The sequence below is a fragment of the Monodelphis domestica genome, chromosome 8 (assembly GCF_027887165.1).
Source record: "Monodelphis domestica isolate mMonDom1 chromosome 8, mMonDom1.pri, whole genome shotgun sequence".
NCBI lineage: Eukaryota > Metazoa > Chordata > Mammalia > Didelphimorphia > Didelphidae > Monodelphis > Monodelphis domestica.
This window is the reverse complement of record NC_077234.1, coordinates 185,038,565-185,055,416: the sequence shown is the minus strand read 5'-3', so window position 1 is coordinate 185,055,416 and position 16,852 is coordinate 185,038,565. Positions and strand designations below refer to the sequence as shown.

The 16,852-nt window shown below is 37.5% G+C and overlaps 1 protein-coding gene and 1 pseudogene across 21 annotated transcripts in view; one reads left to right on the top strand and one right to left on the bottom strand.

Moving 5' to 3' along the window:
- Window positions 1-16,852, bottom strand: part of MCF2L (MCF.2 cell line derived transforming sequence like) — a 394,661-nt gene that overhangs the window by 217,094 nt on the left and 160,715 nt on the right. Inside the window, exon 1 of one of the 21 annotated variants that reach the window (XM_016424911.2) lies at window positions 10,861-15,940. The exons of 19 other annotated variants lie outside the window; for them this stretch is intronic. In XM_016424911.2, the coding sequence (XP_016280397.2) occupies window positions 10,861-11,014 (154 nt within the window). In that variant the 5' untranslated portion in view covers window positions 11,015-15,940. Of the gene's footprint in view, window positions 1-10,860; window positions 15,941-16,852 lie in introns of those variants that run through there. One more of the 21 variants, XM_056806841.1, reaches the window with a different exon arrangement.
- LOC130456060 (U6 spliceosomal RNA) lies at window positions 1,027-1,123 on the top strand (annotated as a pseudogene).

The window sequence follows — 16,852 nt, the reverse complement described above, 5'->3', positions numbered from 1 at the left end:
AGATGGATCCCTCATGATTTCCTCATTGATCATTCTTAACCATGTAAATAGAAGAAATTCTCTTCTTAAAAAGAGTCATTATTTAGCTCATCTCTGCTGGCATCTATAAACCTCAAAATTTCTTAGACTTATAATTTTGAGGTTTACACATCCAGCTAAATCATGCTTTATAACGAGTGTCTTGCTAAAAAAAAAAGGAAATAGATGATGTTTTCATAAATTAAATTATATTTCAAATACACAAACAAAACATCCTTTTTAAAGAAGGGATGTCCAAATTTTCTAAAGTAAAATATATAATTAGAAAGTCATTTATGTAGATGTTTTCAAATTTTAAATTATATAATTACTCCATCCAGCTTCAAATGAAATCACAAATATTAACAAATTTATATCTATAAGGGATCTCAGAGGCTACCTAGCCCAAAGCTTTCACTTTATACACGCGGAAACTGAGACCCAAAAAGTTTATTTACTTGCTCAAAGTCACAAAGACAATCTATCAGAAACAGAATTTGAACCCAGGCCTTCTCCCTCCACAGCCAGTGCTCTTTCTTCTATACTGAATTGTCTCTTAATTGATCTTAATCTGCTGGTCTGACAACTGGTGATACTCATTTAGATAAAGGTGGTGGTGGACCAATGGCTAGACTCAAAGGGGTTTGTGTGTGCTGGTTGATTAAAGACGCATTTTCCTAAGCAAGCCATATTCTGGGATAAGAGAGAGCTCATTAGACTGTGAGTTCCTTAAGAGTTCAAGTAACTATTTTTTAGTCTTCTTTTGTATCTCCAGTCTTTAGCACAGAGCCTGACATAGTAGGCACTTTTAACTGCTAGTTGGCTGATTGACTGGCATATGTCAGTCATGTATCATGAATCTTATCCTAGATATCTGGGGTTTGAGTCCTCGAGACAATCCTTTTAAAAAGCAAAGCATCCTTTTCTGGGAGGAATAACCATCACACCACTATAACTTATCATTTTTTAATGTACACTAGCATTTTTTCTTTAACGTAGATTAGCAGGATGCTTGCTTCGGCAGCACATATACTAAAATTGGAACGATACAGAGAAGATTAGTGTGCAAATTTGCACACAAATTCATGAAGCATTCCATATTTTTGATTGTAATGATTTTGATAGTAAAGGAAAGTGCTAAATGCTGGAGGGGATGTGGCAAAGTCGGGACACTAATTCATTGCTGGTGGAGTTGTGAACTGATCCAGCCATTCTGGAGGGCAATTTGGAACTATGCACAAAGGGCGATAAAAGAATGTCTACCCTTTGATCCAGCCATAGCACTGCTGGGTTTGTGCCCCAAAGAGATAATAAGGAAAAATACCTGTACAAGAATATTCACAGCTGCGCTCTTTGTGGTGGCCAAAAACTGGGAAATGAGGGGATGCCCTTCAATTGGGGAATGGCTGAACAAATTGTGGTACATGTTGGTGATGGAATGCTATTGTGCTGTAAGGGATGATGATCTGGAGGATTTCTCTATGAAGTGGGAGAACCTTATTGAATTGATGCAGAGTGAAATGAGAAGAACCAGGAGAACATTGTAAACCGAAAGTAAAACATTGTGGAACAATCCAGTGTAATGGACTTTGTTACTAGCAGCAGTGCAACAAGCCAGGACACTCCTGAAGGATTTATGGGAAAGAATGCTGACCACATTGAGAGAAAGAACTATGGGAGTAGAAATGCAGAAGTAAAACAGATGACATCACTCATCACATGTATATATGGGGATGTGATTTGGGGTTTAGGTTTTAAAATATCGTTCTATAGCAAAAATGAATAAAAAGGAAATAGATATTAAGTGATCACATTTGTACAACCCCGAGGAATTGCTTGGGGGAGGGAAGGGGGAGGGAAAGAAAAATGAATCATGGAAACATGGAAAAATATTTAAAATTTTTTAAAAATAAAGCAGATTAGAAGGGCAGCTAGGTAGCCCAGTGGATAAAGAGCCAGGCATGAAGATGAGAATTCCTCGGTTCAAATCTGACCTCAAACACTTCTAGCTATATGACCCTACACAAATCACTTAACCCCAATTGCCTAGTCCTTACCACTGTTCTGACTTGGAACCAATACTTAGTATCCATTCTAAGAAAGAAGGTTTTTGCTGTTAGCTTTTTTTTTTTTTTAAATAAAGTATATTAGACCTCTAAGTCATTATAGGTGGGTGTCTGAAATAGACAGGTATCTTCTGAAGGCTGAAACCACTAGTAAATTCCAAAGATATCTATAGAAAGGATTATTATATATTTTCAGATACTAATGACATGAGCAAGAATCTAGGTGGTGTCATGGAAAGAGCACTGGAACTGGAGTCAGGAAGACCTCAGTTTAAATCCAGTCTCAGACAATAACTAGTTGTGAAATCCTAGACAAGTCACTTAACCCTTTTTGCCTTGTTTTCTGTAAAATGAACTGGAGAAGAAACCCAAAATGAGGTCACAAAAAGTTAGACACGACTGAAAAACTCAACCACAACAAAAATTCACCTTGGGAATTTAGGATGACTATTTCATCCCAATCCTAATAGTCAGAATTCCAGCGGGCCACAGTATCGGCGACTTCCAGAAGTCATCTTCAACTAATGAAAGGAATATCTCAAAATGTTTATTATTCTTTTTGCACACTTCAAACATACCACACAACATCTGGAGTCAGGGCTATGCAGAAACATACTCCATTATAAGAATACCTGCATGAGTTTGACAACTCTCTTACAAATAACTCTACAAAAACCCTTACCTTCAGGTCCCGAAAGCAAAGAACACCACTGAGAATAAAAATAGTAGCTTTTCATCTCTGCAACTGAAATTCTTATACAATTCCGTTCTTCCATGACTCAAGATCACTAGAGGAAAACAATTACTCCAGAATCACACTAGCCTGTCACGGATTAACTATTAGTTCTTTTATGGTTGAACTTTGCTCCCTAAAATTTGCATATGGGACCAGCTGACTTTTTTGACTTTCTTTTCCTCCAATTACTAAAACCATACACTAAAAAGTAATTAATCTTTCAAAGAATAACATTGTCTGCACTCCACCCTGTATATTTACACATGATATTCCAAATATGCTTAACATCTAGTCCATTGTGAAGTTTGGCTCTGCCCTTAATTTGTGCCACTTTTGCCTCAATCTAGAGTTTTATTAGTGTGTTCAGTTTGGCACACCCCATGAATTACATTAGGTGTGACTCACAGGCCTCACCTCTGTTAAAATCCAATGGATAGAGAATAGAGAATTGCTTTTCACACTGTCTTGAAGAAAGAATCATTTTTACTTCAAAGTAAAGTCAAATAAAAGATTAGCTAATTTCTCGGTTGGGCTACTTGTTTCTCTTCTACTTTTTTATTTTTGAACTTTTATTAAATTTATTGTTTTAGTATCATAAAAACAAGTTTTTCCTTCTACTTTCAGGGCTCAAAAAAGTGAATAAAAGCCAGATAGAACAAGAGACTGACAGACACTGCCTAAGAAGGATGGCAAGTGGATTTGTTTGATGGAACATTGAATAAGCCAGAGCATACAAGATCCCAGAATATGCTATCACTGAGATGTGCAAGCAAGTCCTACTTAACAACTCCTAGCCTAACCTCCAACTCTGAATTGTTTAAGCCACCAACTAAGAAATACTATTATGCTTTGTGAAATGAGGAGCAGAATGATTTCAGAAAAACCTGGAAAGACAAGTGAATCAGGAGAACATTGTACCCAGTAGCTGCAATATTTTGTGATGAACAACTGTGAATAACCTAGCTATTCTCAGAAATCTAAGACAATCTCCAAGGATTCTTGATGAAAAATAATATCTTCCTCCAGAGAAAGAACTAATGGAGTCTGAATGCAGATCGAGATGTACTATATGTTTTTCTTCTTTTTTTGTTTGTTTGTTTTGTTCAGGATCTTTTCCACAAAGTGACCAATATGGAAAAATGTTTCATATGGTCGAAAAAATAAAATAATCTATAAATGTCCTCTTAGCTGCATGATCTGGATTCCACAGGGAGTCAAACATATTACTAGAACTGAATAGGCAAGACAGAAGATTTGGAAGGATTTTGTTTTATCTCTTGTGCTCAGGAGCCAAAGAAATGAGGACAGGTTAGAAATCTAAAACATGGATAAAAAACTCAAAAGTAAGCTCTAAAAATTTGCTGTCCAAATTTCACCACATACGACCTCCAAAATAAAGTTATCCATATTGGCTACTGGCAGAATTAGGATATTTGGAACTAGGACCAGGAACAAGAACCAACCATTATCTAATGTTCACATTATCTCTCCAAAATACTGAAGAGAGACATCATGTTTCATATCAGCTGAATCAATAGTAGATAAGCAACATGCCAAAATACATAGGCAGTCTCAAAATCAGGAATAACCTTGGAAAACAAAGGGCAAAAGCCAGGCATGCTGGTGCGTGTCTGTAATCTCCAGTAGTGAAGATATTCAAGCAAGTTGATCACTTGAGTTAGAGAGCTCTGAGGTAGAGAAGACTCAGATGATTACCTTCTACACCAGATGCATTAAACACACAGGTCAATGCAGCCAGCAACACTTCTGCCTGAGCTGGATGAAATATAATTGGGAAATATCTATAAAAATAAAAAATGCAATAGATCATGGATAATGCTGATATGTGGTTTTCTAGGTCAATATCCTATCTGTCTTACTAGTTTAGTGGGCCAATTTCTATTTGAGTTTGACACGATTGGTTTACACTAAGTCTAGCACCAATATAAAGTAAGCCCCTGAGAGTAAGAGATCACCAGGTTACCTGAGCAGCAAAGCAACACAAGTCAGGAGAAAACTATATAAAAACTCCTATGTCAATTAGTAACAGGAAGTGGCCACTACACTGCTAGGCAGAGTGAAATAGGGAGACCCAATTAAAAAAATATAAAATACAAAAAGGTCTCATCCCAATGGAGAGTTGTTGATGTCTTTAAAAGATATTTCAGAAGTCTTCAAAGATAAAAACAATATTCATATTTCTTGCTACTTTGATGTATTCATTTTATCAGGATGGATACTTTTTTCACCAGTGTAGAATACAGCCACTTCAGTACTCATCCTGAATGATCAATGAAATTTATTAAGTGGTGGGTGCTTGCTATGCCAGATACCGTGATGAGTGCTAACCACAGGACACAAATTACAAACAGCCCCTTCTTTCAAGGACATTCTGTGCTAATAGAGAGACATTACCTAAATGGGCAATACAGGATACATAAAGAATGGACAGACATAAAATAAAGGAGAAAGTTCTATCGGCTGGAGAGACAAGGAAAGGCATCCTCCAAAAGGTAGCATTTGGTTTGGCATCTAGATTTTTAAAGGAGCTAAGTAGCCCAAAAAGGGTGGACTGTAGAGCACAAAGAAAGAAATGATGTGTGATAAAACAAAATATAGCAACAGTGCAGAATATGAAGAGCTTAAAATGGTAAAGAGAGAAGTGTATATATGGAATCACTGGGATTTATTATCTAGAAGGGTAAAACTGTCACACATTGTTACATTTGAAGAAGATCACTTTGGCAGATGTGTGGAGGACAAATTTAAGTGGGGACAGATTTGAGGCATTCTAATAAAAATGCTATGATAGCACCCTCAAACAAAGGGGACAAGAGCTTGAAATATGGTTGTAGCTGCTGGAGTAAATGACACATGTAAGAGATGTTATGGAGATTGAAATGAAAAGATTTGGTGATTGATTGGATATATATTGGATGAATGAGACTAAAGAAGTGAGGATGACTCCAAGGTTGAAGAAATGGGTAAATGGAGAGGATGTTGCTAACCCCAACTGTAATAGAAAAAAGATTTTAAAAAGATACATCAATAAAAACAAATTTTTAAAAAATAGTAAAAAGGAAGAAGGGGAGCTAAGGGAGAGGGAAAAGATAATAAATTTTATATTGAACACATTAAGTTTGAGGTCCAGATGGAAATGTTCAATAGTCAACTGGTGATGTAAGACTGTGAGTCTAGGACTGGATATACAAATCCTGGAATCATCAGCACAGATGATTGAATCTAGACGAGTTAAAAGGTAAATTGGTAAAATGCTGGCCATGGAGTCAGGAAAACCTGGGTATGTGACCCTGGGCAAGTCACTTAACCTCACTTGGCCTCACATTCCTCACCTATAAAATAGAGATATTAACAGCATCTTCTTCATAGGGTTATGAGAAAGAAAAAAGATAATATATACAAAATGTCTTGTAAATCTAAATATGTAAAGAAATCATATGTTATTATATGTATTACATATATATGTTAAATAATCATCATCCAAGTCTTTGCATAAATTCTACATAGAAGAGCCATTCACTATCCTGGGAGTTTCCCACTTTTATTTCTTCACTATCTTGGAGTTAACGTACAACCTGGTTAAGTACCTATCCTCTCTCTTGCTACATAACTATATATGCCAATCCTTTCAGTCCTCAATTTATTTTGTCCATTTCTCCCTGCAAATCATCATTGGTGATATGTCCATGTCCACGGTAGCTTTTCCCATTGTCCTTAGGACTCCTGGTCAGTCTGATTCTTTGGAAGTTATCATGGTCCATGATTTTTAGTCATGGAGCAATCACCAGGAGAACAATGATGCTGAAGAGGTGGGCTTTGTGGTGGGAACTGGAGGGATCATTTAAAGATCATAGAGAATTGCATGAATTTTCTCCAATGCCTTCCGATGGAGGATTTCCTCCTATTCAATTATGGGCTTAGTTCTTCCATTCTCACCTGGATCACCTACAGTTGTACACACATATGTAGACTAACATACATATAAATGCCACATACATGGGTTTATGCATAATCAATATTTGTAAATAAATGTCCATCTGCACATGTATGTAACACATAACCCACATACTAACTCAACTATCTGTTTTGCTAAAAATCATAGTTTGGAAAATATGTTTATTTTCTTAAGCATTTAGTTTTCCCTATGGAGAAATTTCTTTTTTCATTTAATTTAATTAAGGTATTCAGGCTGTATAATACATATATGATCGTTCCAGAGAAAACAGCTTCTATTAAAATGCCATCAGATTTCTTCAATTTCATGTCTACTGTCTTCTCAATTTCATATATATATATATATATATATATATATATATATATATATATATATATATATATCCATCCCTCCTCTACAAGGTTTTACAAATTGGCTCATACTCCAAGCCAGTATGGTCCTTGGCTGTCACATGTCTCCACCTGGAAATCTGATTGAATTGAATAAGCACTTATTCCATGTGCTACATACTATGGAAAGCCCTGGCAGTAGGTATGGAGACCAAAATGAAGCAGTCCCTGTAATCAAGGAACTTAAATTCCACTGGCAAGATTAAATTTGTTTCTGATGGCTGAGGCAGTTCCTGCCTCTTTTGACTTCCTCCTTTTGAAGACTACCTTGGTCAAATGCCTCTAAGAAATAGAGACCAAATTCATGTTTCCATTTTGTCCACTTCCCATTTTTTGAAGTTGAGAGCTTTTTCAACAGGAAGGATTCATCTTGCTATAATCCCATATACTCTCTTCTTATTGCTTTCCCAACTACTACTTGTCTCACTTTAGGCAAGTCACTGTCCCCCTCCAACCTCAGTTTCCTTATTTGTAAAACTGAGAATGTCTGAGATCCCTTCCAAATCCTTGCTTCTAATATGACTTTTATTTCAATAGTCAAGTTAAGCCTGGAGTTCTTAATCTCAGGGTCCGCAGATAGATTTCAAGGTGGGAAAGAGGTCTGTGAACTTTGGTGGAAAAAATGTACATCTATATTTTTATTCATCTCTGGCTATAATTTGACATTTCATTTAATTATGAACATAGACAATTCACTGCTCTTCTGAGGTGTCCAAAGGCTCTACAAGACTAATTAAGTGATCCATGACATAAATGAAGTTAAGAACCCACTGGCTATAAGCAAGCAATCTGACTTGCACACAAGCAATTGATTTTTGAAATGAATGCTACATCAATATTTGAGCTTTTAAGAGAGTCATGTTTTCATGATGCTACTCAGAATTCCTCAAATTCCACAATTTCTGATTCTCTTTTCAAAGGAAGTATTCATAGTTTACTCATCTTGAGATTTCTGAGAAGCTGCAAGTATTTCATCTCATTCTTTAAAACCTTACCTTTTATCTTAGTATCGATTCTAAGACAGAAGAGTGGCAAGGGCTCGGCAATTGGAGTTAAGTGACTTGCCTAGGGTCACAAAAGTAGGGCATATCTGAGGCCAGATTTGAACTCTGGTCCTCTCAATTCAAGCCTGGTGGTCTAACTACTGTACTACCTACCTGCTCCCATTTAATTTCCTATTCCCAAATCTTGTTCCAATAAAGTTTTCAATGCTCTCATCCAATGTCAACTTTTGCAATGAAGTCAACTCAATATCAATAGAGATGGTGATATAGTTTAGAGGACTTTGTTCAGTGTTTCATGGGATCCTTCTCCTATGTTATCCCCCCAAACAGACATTGGTGGGAAATCATGATTGTCACCTTGGTGTCCTGTTAGTTTACTTTCATTCTAAAGATTAAAAAAAAAAAACCCAACCCATATTCATAGCAAATAAGTCTTAATTTCTTGCTGCTCTCGCTTCTTGTTCTGAGTGTTCTTAAAATTAATTTGCTCTAGGAAAATATTCATTGGTTATCCTAGTGTCCAATTCTAAGGCATTCTCTTATAACCCTTCTACAGAGGCATGGGGAAAATTACTTTGATTCTATCTGTCTGGATTCCCAAAAGGAAAGTACCAGGAAAATCATTTGTAGAGAAGGGGAATTGGAGTTCCCCTTTTAGGGAGCAATCTGATGGTATTTAGGGATCCCAGTTACTTCCTGGGTGAATGTAATAGGTAGCAATGAGAAGCTAATGTAGGAATTCCCATCGAGGGGAGAGATCTTTGCATGGTATCAAAAAACACATCTGACAAGAATGGCCACAGAAACAGACCATAAAGAAGTAAACACTACATTGGTTTCCAAATATTACTGGAATAAAATGAGATAATAAATGCAAAAGCTCTCCAGAAAACAAATAGAGCTTTGTATCATAAGTTATAAGTGATGAAGTACCATTTTATTTATCAGTTCCTGGATTTACAATGATCCCAAAAGTGGCACAGTTTCAAGGACCCAAACCAATAAGCCTCTTGGATTTCTTTTCTAGTGGCTCTAAAATTTACTCTTAGGGTTAAAATTATTGATAACCACTGATACCACGTAAGTAGCCCTTTCATTGCATGTCCCTACATATTTACCTTACAATTAATTATTAAAAAGGAACCATCCTGAAATCCTGACTCAAGTCCAAGATCTAAATTCATATTTATCATACATTCATAAGGAATATTAAATTCATATCTAAATTTATAAATTGAAATAATTCTTTTTTGTTTTCTATTTATAGTTATGAGTTAGAGATGAATGTGGCCAACATATTTGTGTACAATGTTATGCAAATATGTTAGAATAATTTTTTCCATGTGTTTCCAAGTTCCACCCCCTTTTATATGCAACAACACGTCTGTACATACACATACCCTCTGTAACCAGAGTAAAAAAGAATAAGTTATTCTAAGTAATGGGAAGATAATGATCAAATGGGAGAGAAGGAAGTTCCCAACTATATCCCAAAGCATTGGGTTAGGCTAAGCATCTTGATGGGAGCTAGTGGCCAATAAATCCCTCTTCCCAATGTCTTTCTGTTCAAATACACTGAGGGGACTTCCTTATTGAGACATCAGAAAAGAATTTCAACATGCCAAAATCATATACCTCACTTGTCATTCATCAATATGCTATTTACCTCCTTTCAAGGAATGGATTTCATCTATTAATTAGATCCACTCCTCTAAGGAATAACAAATAAAATAGTACCTAGAGCAAAAAATAAGGATTGGACCAGACATATTCCTTCTGAGTTGAGTCAATCAAATTCATCCTTTAGATTAGAACAATCTAATCCACCAAATTATTGAAAAAATTCTTTAAAGACATTTAAATTCTATGAATTACTAAATTTTCAGAAGACTTCCTCTTCTAAAGTCTTCTGATTGTAAACTGTAAATTGATTTGTACATATATATATATATATATTTGTACATACATATTTAATTCTACTTTGCTTCCTACATCCCCAGCCAAGAATAAAATATAAATGATTTTTAAATGACATTAACATGGACCCATATTACACTATGCTACAATGTGTGTACATGGCATGTTATTAGCCTCTCACAGAGGAGAAACAGATTCCACGAACTGGAGTCAGACTGAGATACTGGGGGGAGGGAAAAATTTAACCAAAAATAATTGACCTTAAGATGGGCAAACTGACATCTGGAGGAGATCAGCTATTTGCACAACAATATAAATATCTTCAATCAAGTAAAAGTAAGTTAAAGATTATTCCCTTTTCTTCATTCATGTATGTGTATATGTACATGCATGTAAACATATCTATTGATCAAAGCAACTCAAATTAATTTGATTAGAGCTATCTTTCCATCATAGTAAGAAAAATAAATCTATAGTTGAACCATAGCAATGCTATTTCATCCATACCATAAAAAGAAACTTGGTAACCTAACGTCAGGTTTGGGATAATCCAGAAATCAGTCTTAAAAAAACCCAACTGGAATAAAAGAGCTATCATTTGTCCTTCCATTTCTCAACTCAGCACACTAGTCAGTAGGTGAAATAGCCCTGACATGAGGAGGTCCCCTCTCGTGCCTACTCCCAACATGCATTGTCTGACCCTGAGGAGTCCACAAATAGCAATCACACACACACACACACAATATCAGCTCACCAGAACACGTACGCCTTGGGTTACTTCTCCAGTTTCTCTTTTGAAAAGGACGCAGGACTACTGATGAAAATCCATGAAGAGCCTGACTGACCCTCCTTAAGATTCGGTATTGATGGCCATCTTGGCCTTCTCTTGGTGATCCGTGCTGAGACATGAGTGGGTTTTTTCTGTTGTTTTTTTCAGTCACTCAATAGGAAAGATTCTGCAAGGTCTGGGCTCATGAAATACACAAATCAAAGTTTCCAGTGCCAGTGGCAATAGTTTCCTCCCTTTTCGATAATTCCCAGTTTTTATGGAATTGAAATGCAAAAAAGAAGGGGCATGTGGAGAAATGTAGCTAGCGAGAACCACCTCTGTTTCCCTCAAATAATGGTTTGCATATTTTTCTTTGCCAAACATGAGCAATAGACAGATGCTGTAATTGCCTCCATTAGACCAAATCAGGCAAAAATAGCTTCAAAGTGATAACAACAGTCCTTTCTATGGCAAAACCACTTCATACCTGACAGTGACCCATTGATTCTTCCATCTGAGCACACGCACTGATTTCCATTCATTACCCAGCAGCCAAAATTTCTTCTTTGTCCCCAAACGAGATAATATTTGGACAAACCCTATTAACAAAGTTGAAATCTATCTATTGGCTTCCTGATGTCATTCATAGCCATAATTACCTAAGCAATTTTAGGCTGCTCTCTAGGAAAGGGAAGAATCCACATCAGAAGAGAAGTCATTGCCAAAGCTGGAACCGAAGATCCCCAAATAGCTTCGCTTTGAGTGCTGTCTCTGATTCATTTCCATCTTGCAGGCGTTCTTGGACGGTACAGTCCCAGAGTAAGATTTTTAGTTTCTTGTTCTCAAGTTCACACATCAGTATTCACCCAAGCAGAAATCTAAAGCCGATACTTGTTCACTTTGCTTCTCATTCCTGTGACTACACCATCCGGTGTTCCCCTAGGGCTACCACTGTTCTGGGGCCAGGAGAACAGAAGCAAATTATTAATAGAAGAGGAAGGGCTGTTGGAAAAAAAAAAAGTACCTCTCTCTTCGATGATTTGTTTTTAAACCTAGGAAGTTTCCTTCCTAAAGAAGGAGGATTTGTTCTCAAGTGAGACTGTGCGTCTTTATGGACATGCTCTGACAGTGGAAAGCAAATACACTTTTCAAATGTAGTTGGCTTTTTTTTTTTCATGAAATCTCAGGAAGTTTCAAGTTCAAACAAACTACAAAAAGGAGGGGAAATGGATGCTGGATTTCTTGAAACAAACCGGGAAATTCTACACTGTCTGTTACCCCCTGTCTGTTTTAGAGGAGAGGAGAAAGGAAACTGATAACACTGCTTTGCTTGGCAAGCAACACTTTCCACTCAGATGTGCTGAACTATGTCCTGGGTTTGCAGTGAGTTCTGCCAATACCCCCACTGTGTCCCCAGGCATGTTGGCGTTTAAGAGAGCACTGAATGTTAATGATGCACTGTGCTTCCCTGCTCTCTCACAAGTCTCATAAATGAATTAAAAGGCAATCCTAAAACAAACCCTTGCATTTACTCACTACTCTTCTGTTTAACTTCTAATAAGAAAAGGCGTATATTTCATTTGAACGAGTTGGGCTGACTTATGGTCAAACCATATTACATTTTATCCCCAATTAAGAAACAAAAATCATTTTACTTTTCCTGTAGAATTCAGACAAGAACATACTCTCTGCAATTGATCTTTATTTAAAGTTTCCAAAGCACTTTACATGTTTGATCATTGCAACAGCCTCCTGATGAAGGTGCTATGTTATTCCCATTCTATAGATGAGGGAAATGAGTCTGAGAGGAATTAAGTGATTTGCCCACGGTCACAGAGCTAACATATTATCTGAGATAGGAGTCTTCCTGACTCCAAGCCCAGCATTCTGTTCACCTCAATGCCCTGAACTGATTTCTTCTTTACTCATGAATAAGACTAGTAGATGGGAGCAAAACCAATCTTTTTGATTGAAAGAAATCAAGAAGCTGCTATCTATGCTTCACTCCTTTCAGAAGTTTTCCCATAACCTTGATGTACTCTGTCAATGGAAAGACACAGCTCCTTGAAAACTGTGACTCGTTTTCATTCTTGTTTTTGCCCTTCTTTGAATTCTTAGCACTTAGCATAGTACCTGGGGCACATAGTAGGTACTTATAATGCTAGCTGACTGACACGCTGTGGATTCACTCTGAAGGCTTTAGCTTCTGAATGCAGAATAGTTCACATAAATATCAAAAACCCAAAAGTTACTCAGAATAAATTTGTAGGGGTATGTGTGTATGTATGTATGTATGTATAAGCAGGGAATTAACATAAAGGCTATATGTTTAATACTTGAGGCAGCGGAGAGACTGCCTGCTCTGGGATCAAGAAAACTCATCATCCTGAGTGCAAGCCCAGCCTCAGACACTTGGTAGCTGTGTGACCCTGGGCAATTCACTTAACCTTATTTGACTCAGTTTCCTCATTTGTCAATGAGCTGGAGAAGGAAATGGCAACCCTCTCCAGTATCTTTGCCATGTGACCCTGGGCAATTCACTTAACCTTATTTGACTCAGTTTCCTCATTTGTCAATGAGCTAGAGAAGGAAATGGCAACCCTCTCCATTATCTTTGCCAAGAAAAACCCCAAAGAGTTGGAGATGGCTAAGACGACTGAACAACAACATAACACCTCATTAAGCTCATACACATACGTCACTTTGACTGTCATCTAACTTAAAAGCAGAAGCCTCTCAGGTAGTTATTTCATACAAACAACAGTGAAGTAATTGCATCAAAACTCCAACAAACAAATTCAACCTTTTATAAGACTTTCAAGAAAAAAATTAGTTCTTGAAACTGTTAGAAGGTCCATTTCTGTATTCTATCATTTCCTCCTTTATCAAAAAACCACATGAACATTATTGCCTCAGTTTGAGGCACCAAACACACCTTCCCCGAGTCTGTGTGAAATTTTCATATTGGTTTCCAAGCTGCAAATAAATAAATCAATCATAACAACTTCAGTGTGAGCCACACACAATCAGGAGGAAACAGATGGTGAGTGTGATGCAGCCCTTCCAGAATCGAAGCCATCTTCAAACTACCCGGAAAAATAAAGCACTCTAGCACTGTTTATCTTGTAAAGCCTCATTTGGAAACGTAGCTATGAAAATATATGCCCAAATGTACCAAACCTGAGATCAGCCATCAAGCAGTTAAATTAACTTCTCTGGTGACGTCAATATCCTCCAGTCACTAATTGGAAGCTCCCTTGAGTCAAGTACCTGATTACCTTCTCATCACCAAGTAAAGGGAACACACGGAGATAGGAAATGCCTTTCTCTAAGTAGCAGAGTCACACTCCAACCCCCAAAGCTCCCCATCCATGTATGTATGAGTACAACCTGTTCTCAGCCACCAAGTTTATTCTCTGAGTAAATTACTGGATTCTTTTCACAATGAAGAGACTGAAAGTTCAGATTATTGAAGGTCTAATAGTCCACATTTTTTAACTCTTCCTTTCTGTCTTAGAATCAAAACTGTGTATTAGATCCAAGGCAGAGAAGTGGTAAGGGCTAGCCAATCGGGGTTAAGTGACTTGTCCAGGGTCACACAGCTGGGAAGTGTCTAAGGACAGATTTGAACTGAGGACCTCCAGTGTCAATCTACTGAGCCACTTCACTGCCCCTAACAGCTCACATTTTTAGGATAGTTCTGGTTTAGGTGGCATTCTCTGCTTTCTTTTCTTATTACATGGGAGTAAACTGTCTTGGTGTTCCTTTTTTTCCTCTTCTTTGTTAGGACAACAAAACTATAGCTAGGAATTGCTGTTCTGGAGGCAAGTCCTAGAGGTTGAGCCCAGAGGCAGCAACAAGAGGTGATTTCTCACAACTAAAGGAGGGGAGTCACAGAGAATCTTTTGCATTAGCATAAGGCTAAGTTGCATAGGGCTTTGTTTGTCCTTTGTTTTTGAAGATAATCAATGACATCATGGGGTGACATCTTAATTTGTGAATTATTCGGATTTAAGTGAGGCAGAGTTGAACAAAGTCACCAACCTCATTCTCTCTTCCAGAATCAACCAGGTCCAGTGGCAAGACATCCATCAGGATGCCTGGTGATGGTCCAGAATGCACTGTATGGTTGTGGTGACTTCAGTGTCTGACCAAACTCAAAGCACTCCTGCTTCAGCCATCCATGGTCTTTGGAACAAAAGTTCTCATCCGCCCATTCTGCTGGGAGAAGTCTTCACATGCTTGGGGTAGACACCCTCTTAACCCACTGATGGGTGACCCATCAGTTACCCTCACCTGGTATAGCCCATCTGCTGTCTTCATTTACTGGGGTGTGTCCATGGTGCATACTATAGTTTCTTGGAGCCTTAGGTTGGTCCTGAGTGCAAAGTGGCACCAAAGGTGGATGAATAGCTCTGGAAAAGGCTCAGCAAACCCTCACATGAGGAATGCGAGTCCTCCCAGAATACACATATACCCCATAGGGTGCAGAAGGGTAAGGAGTGGAGAATAGAGTAGCATAGTAAAGAAAGTAAGTTTCTCTCTGATGGTTTTCTGATTCTAACTAATTCTGGCTAACTGGACATTAATTTTTGTTAGAGTGGCCCAGTGGATAGAATCTTGGACCTGGAATCAGACACATACTAGCAATGTGACCCTCGGCAATTCTGCCGGCCACTATCTTCCTCAGTTTTCTCATTTGTAAAATGAATACATTACCCTCTCAAGAATGCTGTGAGGATAAAGCTAGATGGTATTTCTAATGCTAGCTAAGATTATTTCTAAGGGCTGGCCTGTCAGCACCCTCTAAATTTGACTCCCTGGGGTATAGCCTGGTCCTATTCATAGCTCTAACAGCAGTAGGTTGTATTTGTCTTCCCTGAAAATCACCAAAATGCTCATGTGATTTCTCTCCAGACATTCCTTGGCTTTTTCTTCCCCAAACTTCCTCAGCACCAGTAGCTCCCTAGTGAGAATACTCAAGCAGGAACCAAACACAAAAGATGTCTATCATATGAAGTCATGACAATTCATTATTTAGCATTTGCTTATTTATTATTTAAGATTATTTAGCACAGGAAAGATAAGGGAGCCATTTACTATCATTTTCAAGCAAATTGAGAGCTATTAGCAAGAAATATTTCAAGTCACCCTTTATCTCCCCAGAGACCAGAAGTGAAAGGACCAGTTTAAAGAATAAACTTTAAAAAATCAAAACCATTAAGCCTTGGGGAACAGGTTCCTAAGGGAAAAAGATGATGGATGGAGATTGATGATAGCTATGATGATTACCACTGTGATCCTGGAAAATTTCCTTAGCTCTAGAGGCTCTTAAGGGGCTAAAGTGGTTAGGCGCTAGACCCGGAATTCAAATCCAACCAGACACTACCTGTGTGATTTTGGACAAAGCACTTTATTTCTGTCTGCCTTAGTTTACTCAAATGTAAAATTGGAATAATAATAACACCCACTCCCCAGGGTTGTTACAAAGGATCAAGTGAGATAATATTTGTGAAAGGTTTAGCACAGTACCTGGCACATAGTAGTCACTTAATGCATTCATTCTTGTTTCCTTAAATTCCGTCCCAGTGCTCTAGGCAACTCTTTTAAGATGAAAAGTTGAAGAGAAGGTACTAATCTATCCTAGCAATGATAATCCCTAGATCAGTTAAACCACAGGTCTAGTGCCTATTTCTAATTGAGACAATAGCTGTCATAAAGCATACATTAAGATTTTCAAAGTGATAGATTATCTCATTTGATTTGATCTTTACAATAATCCTGAAGTAGCTGCTATTATTATTCCCATTTCAAAGATGAATAAACTGAGACCAAGAAAAATAATGGTCTCAGGGTCACACAGCTGGTAGGTTTCTGAGACTGGACTTAAAACCTAGAGATCTATATAAGAACAAAAAAGGCAGTCAGTGGGTTGGAAAGGCTTTTTTGTTGTTTTTAATGTACAATTCTGCTTTGA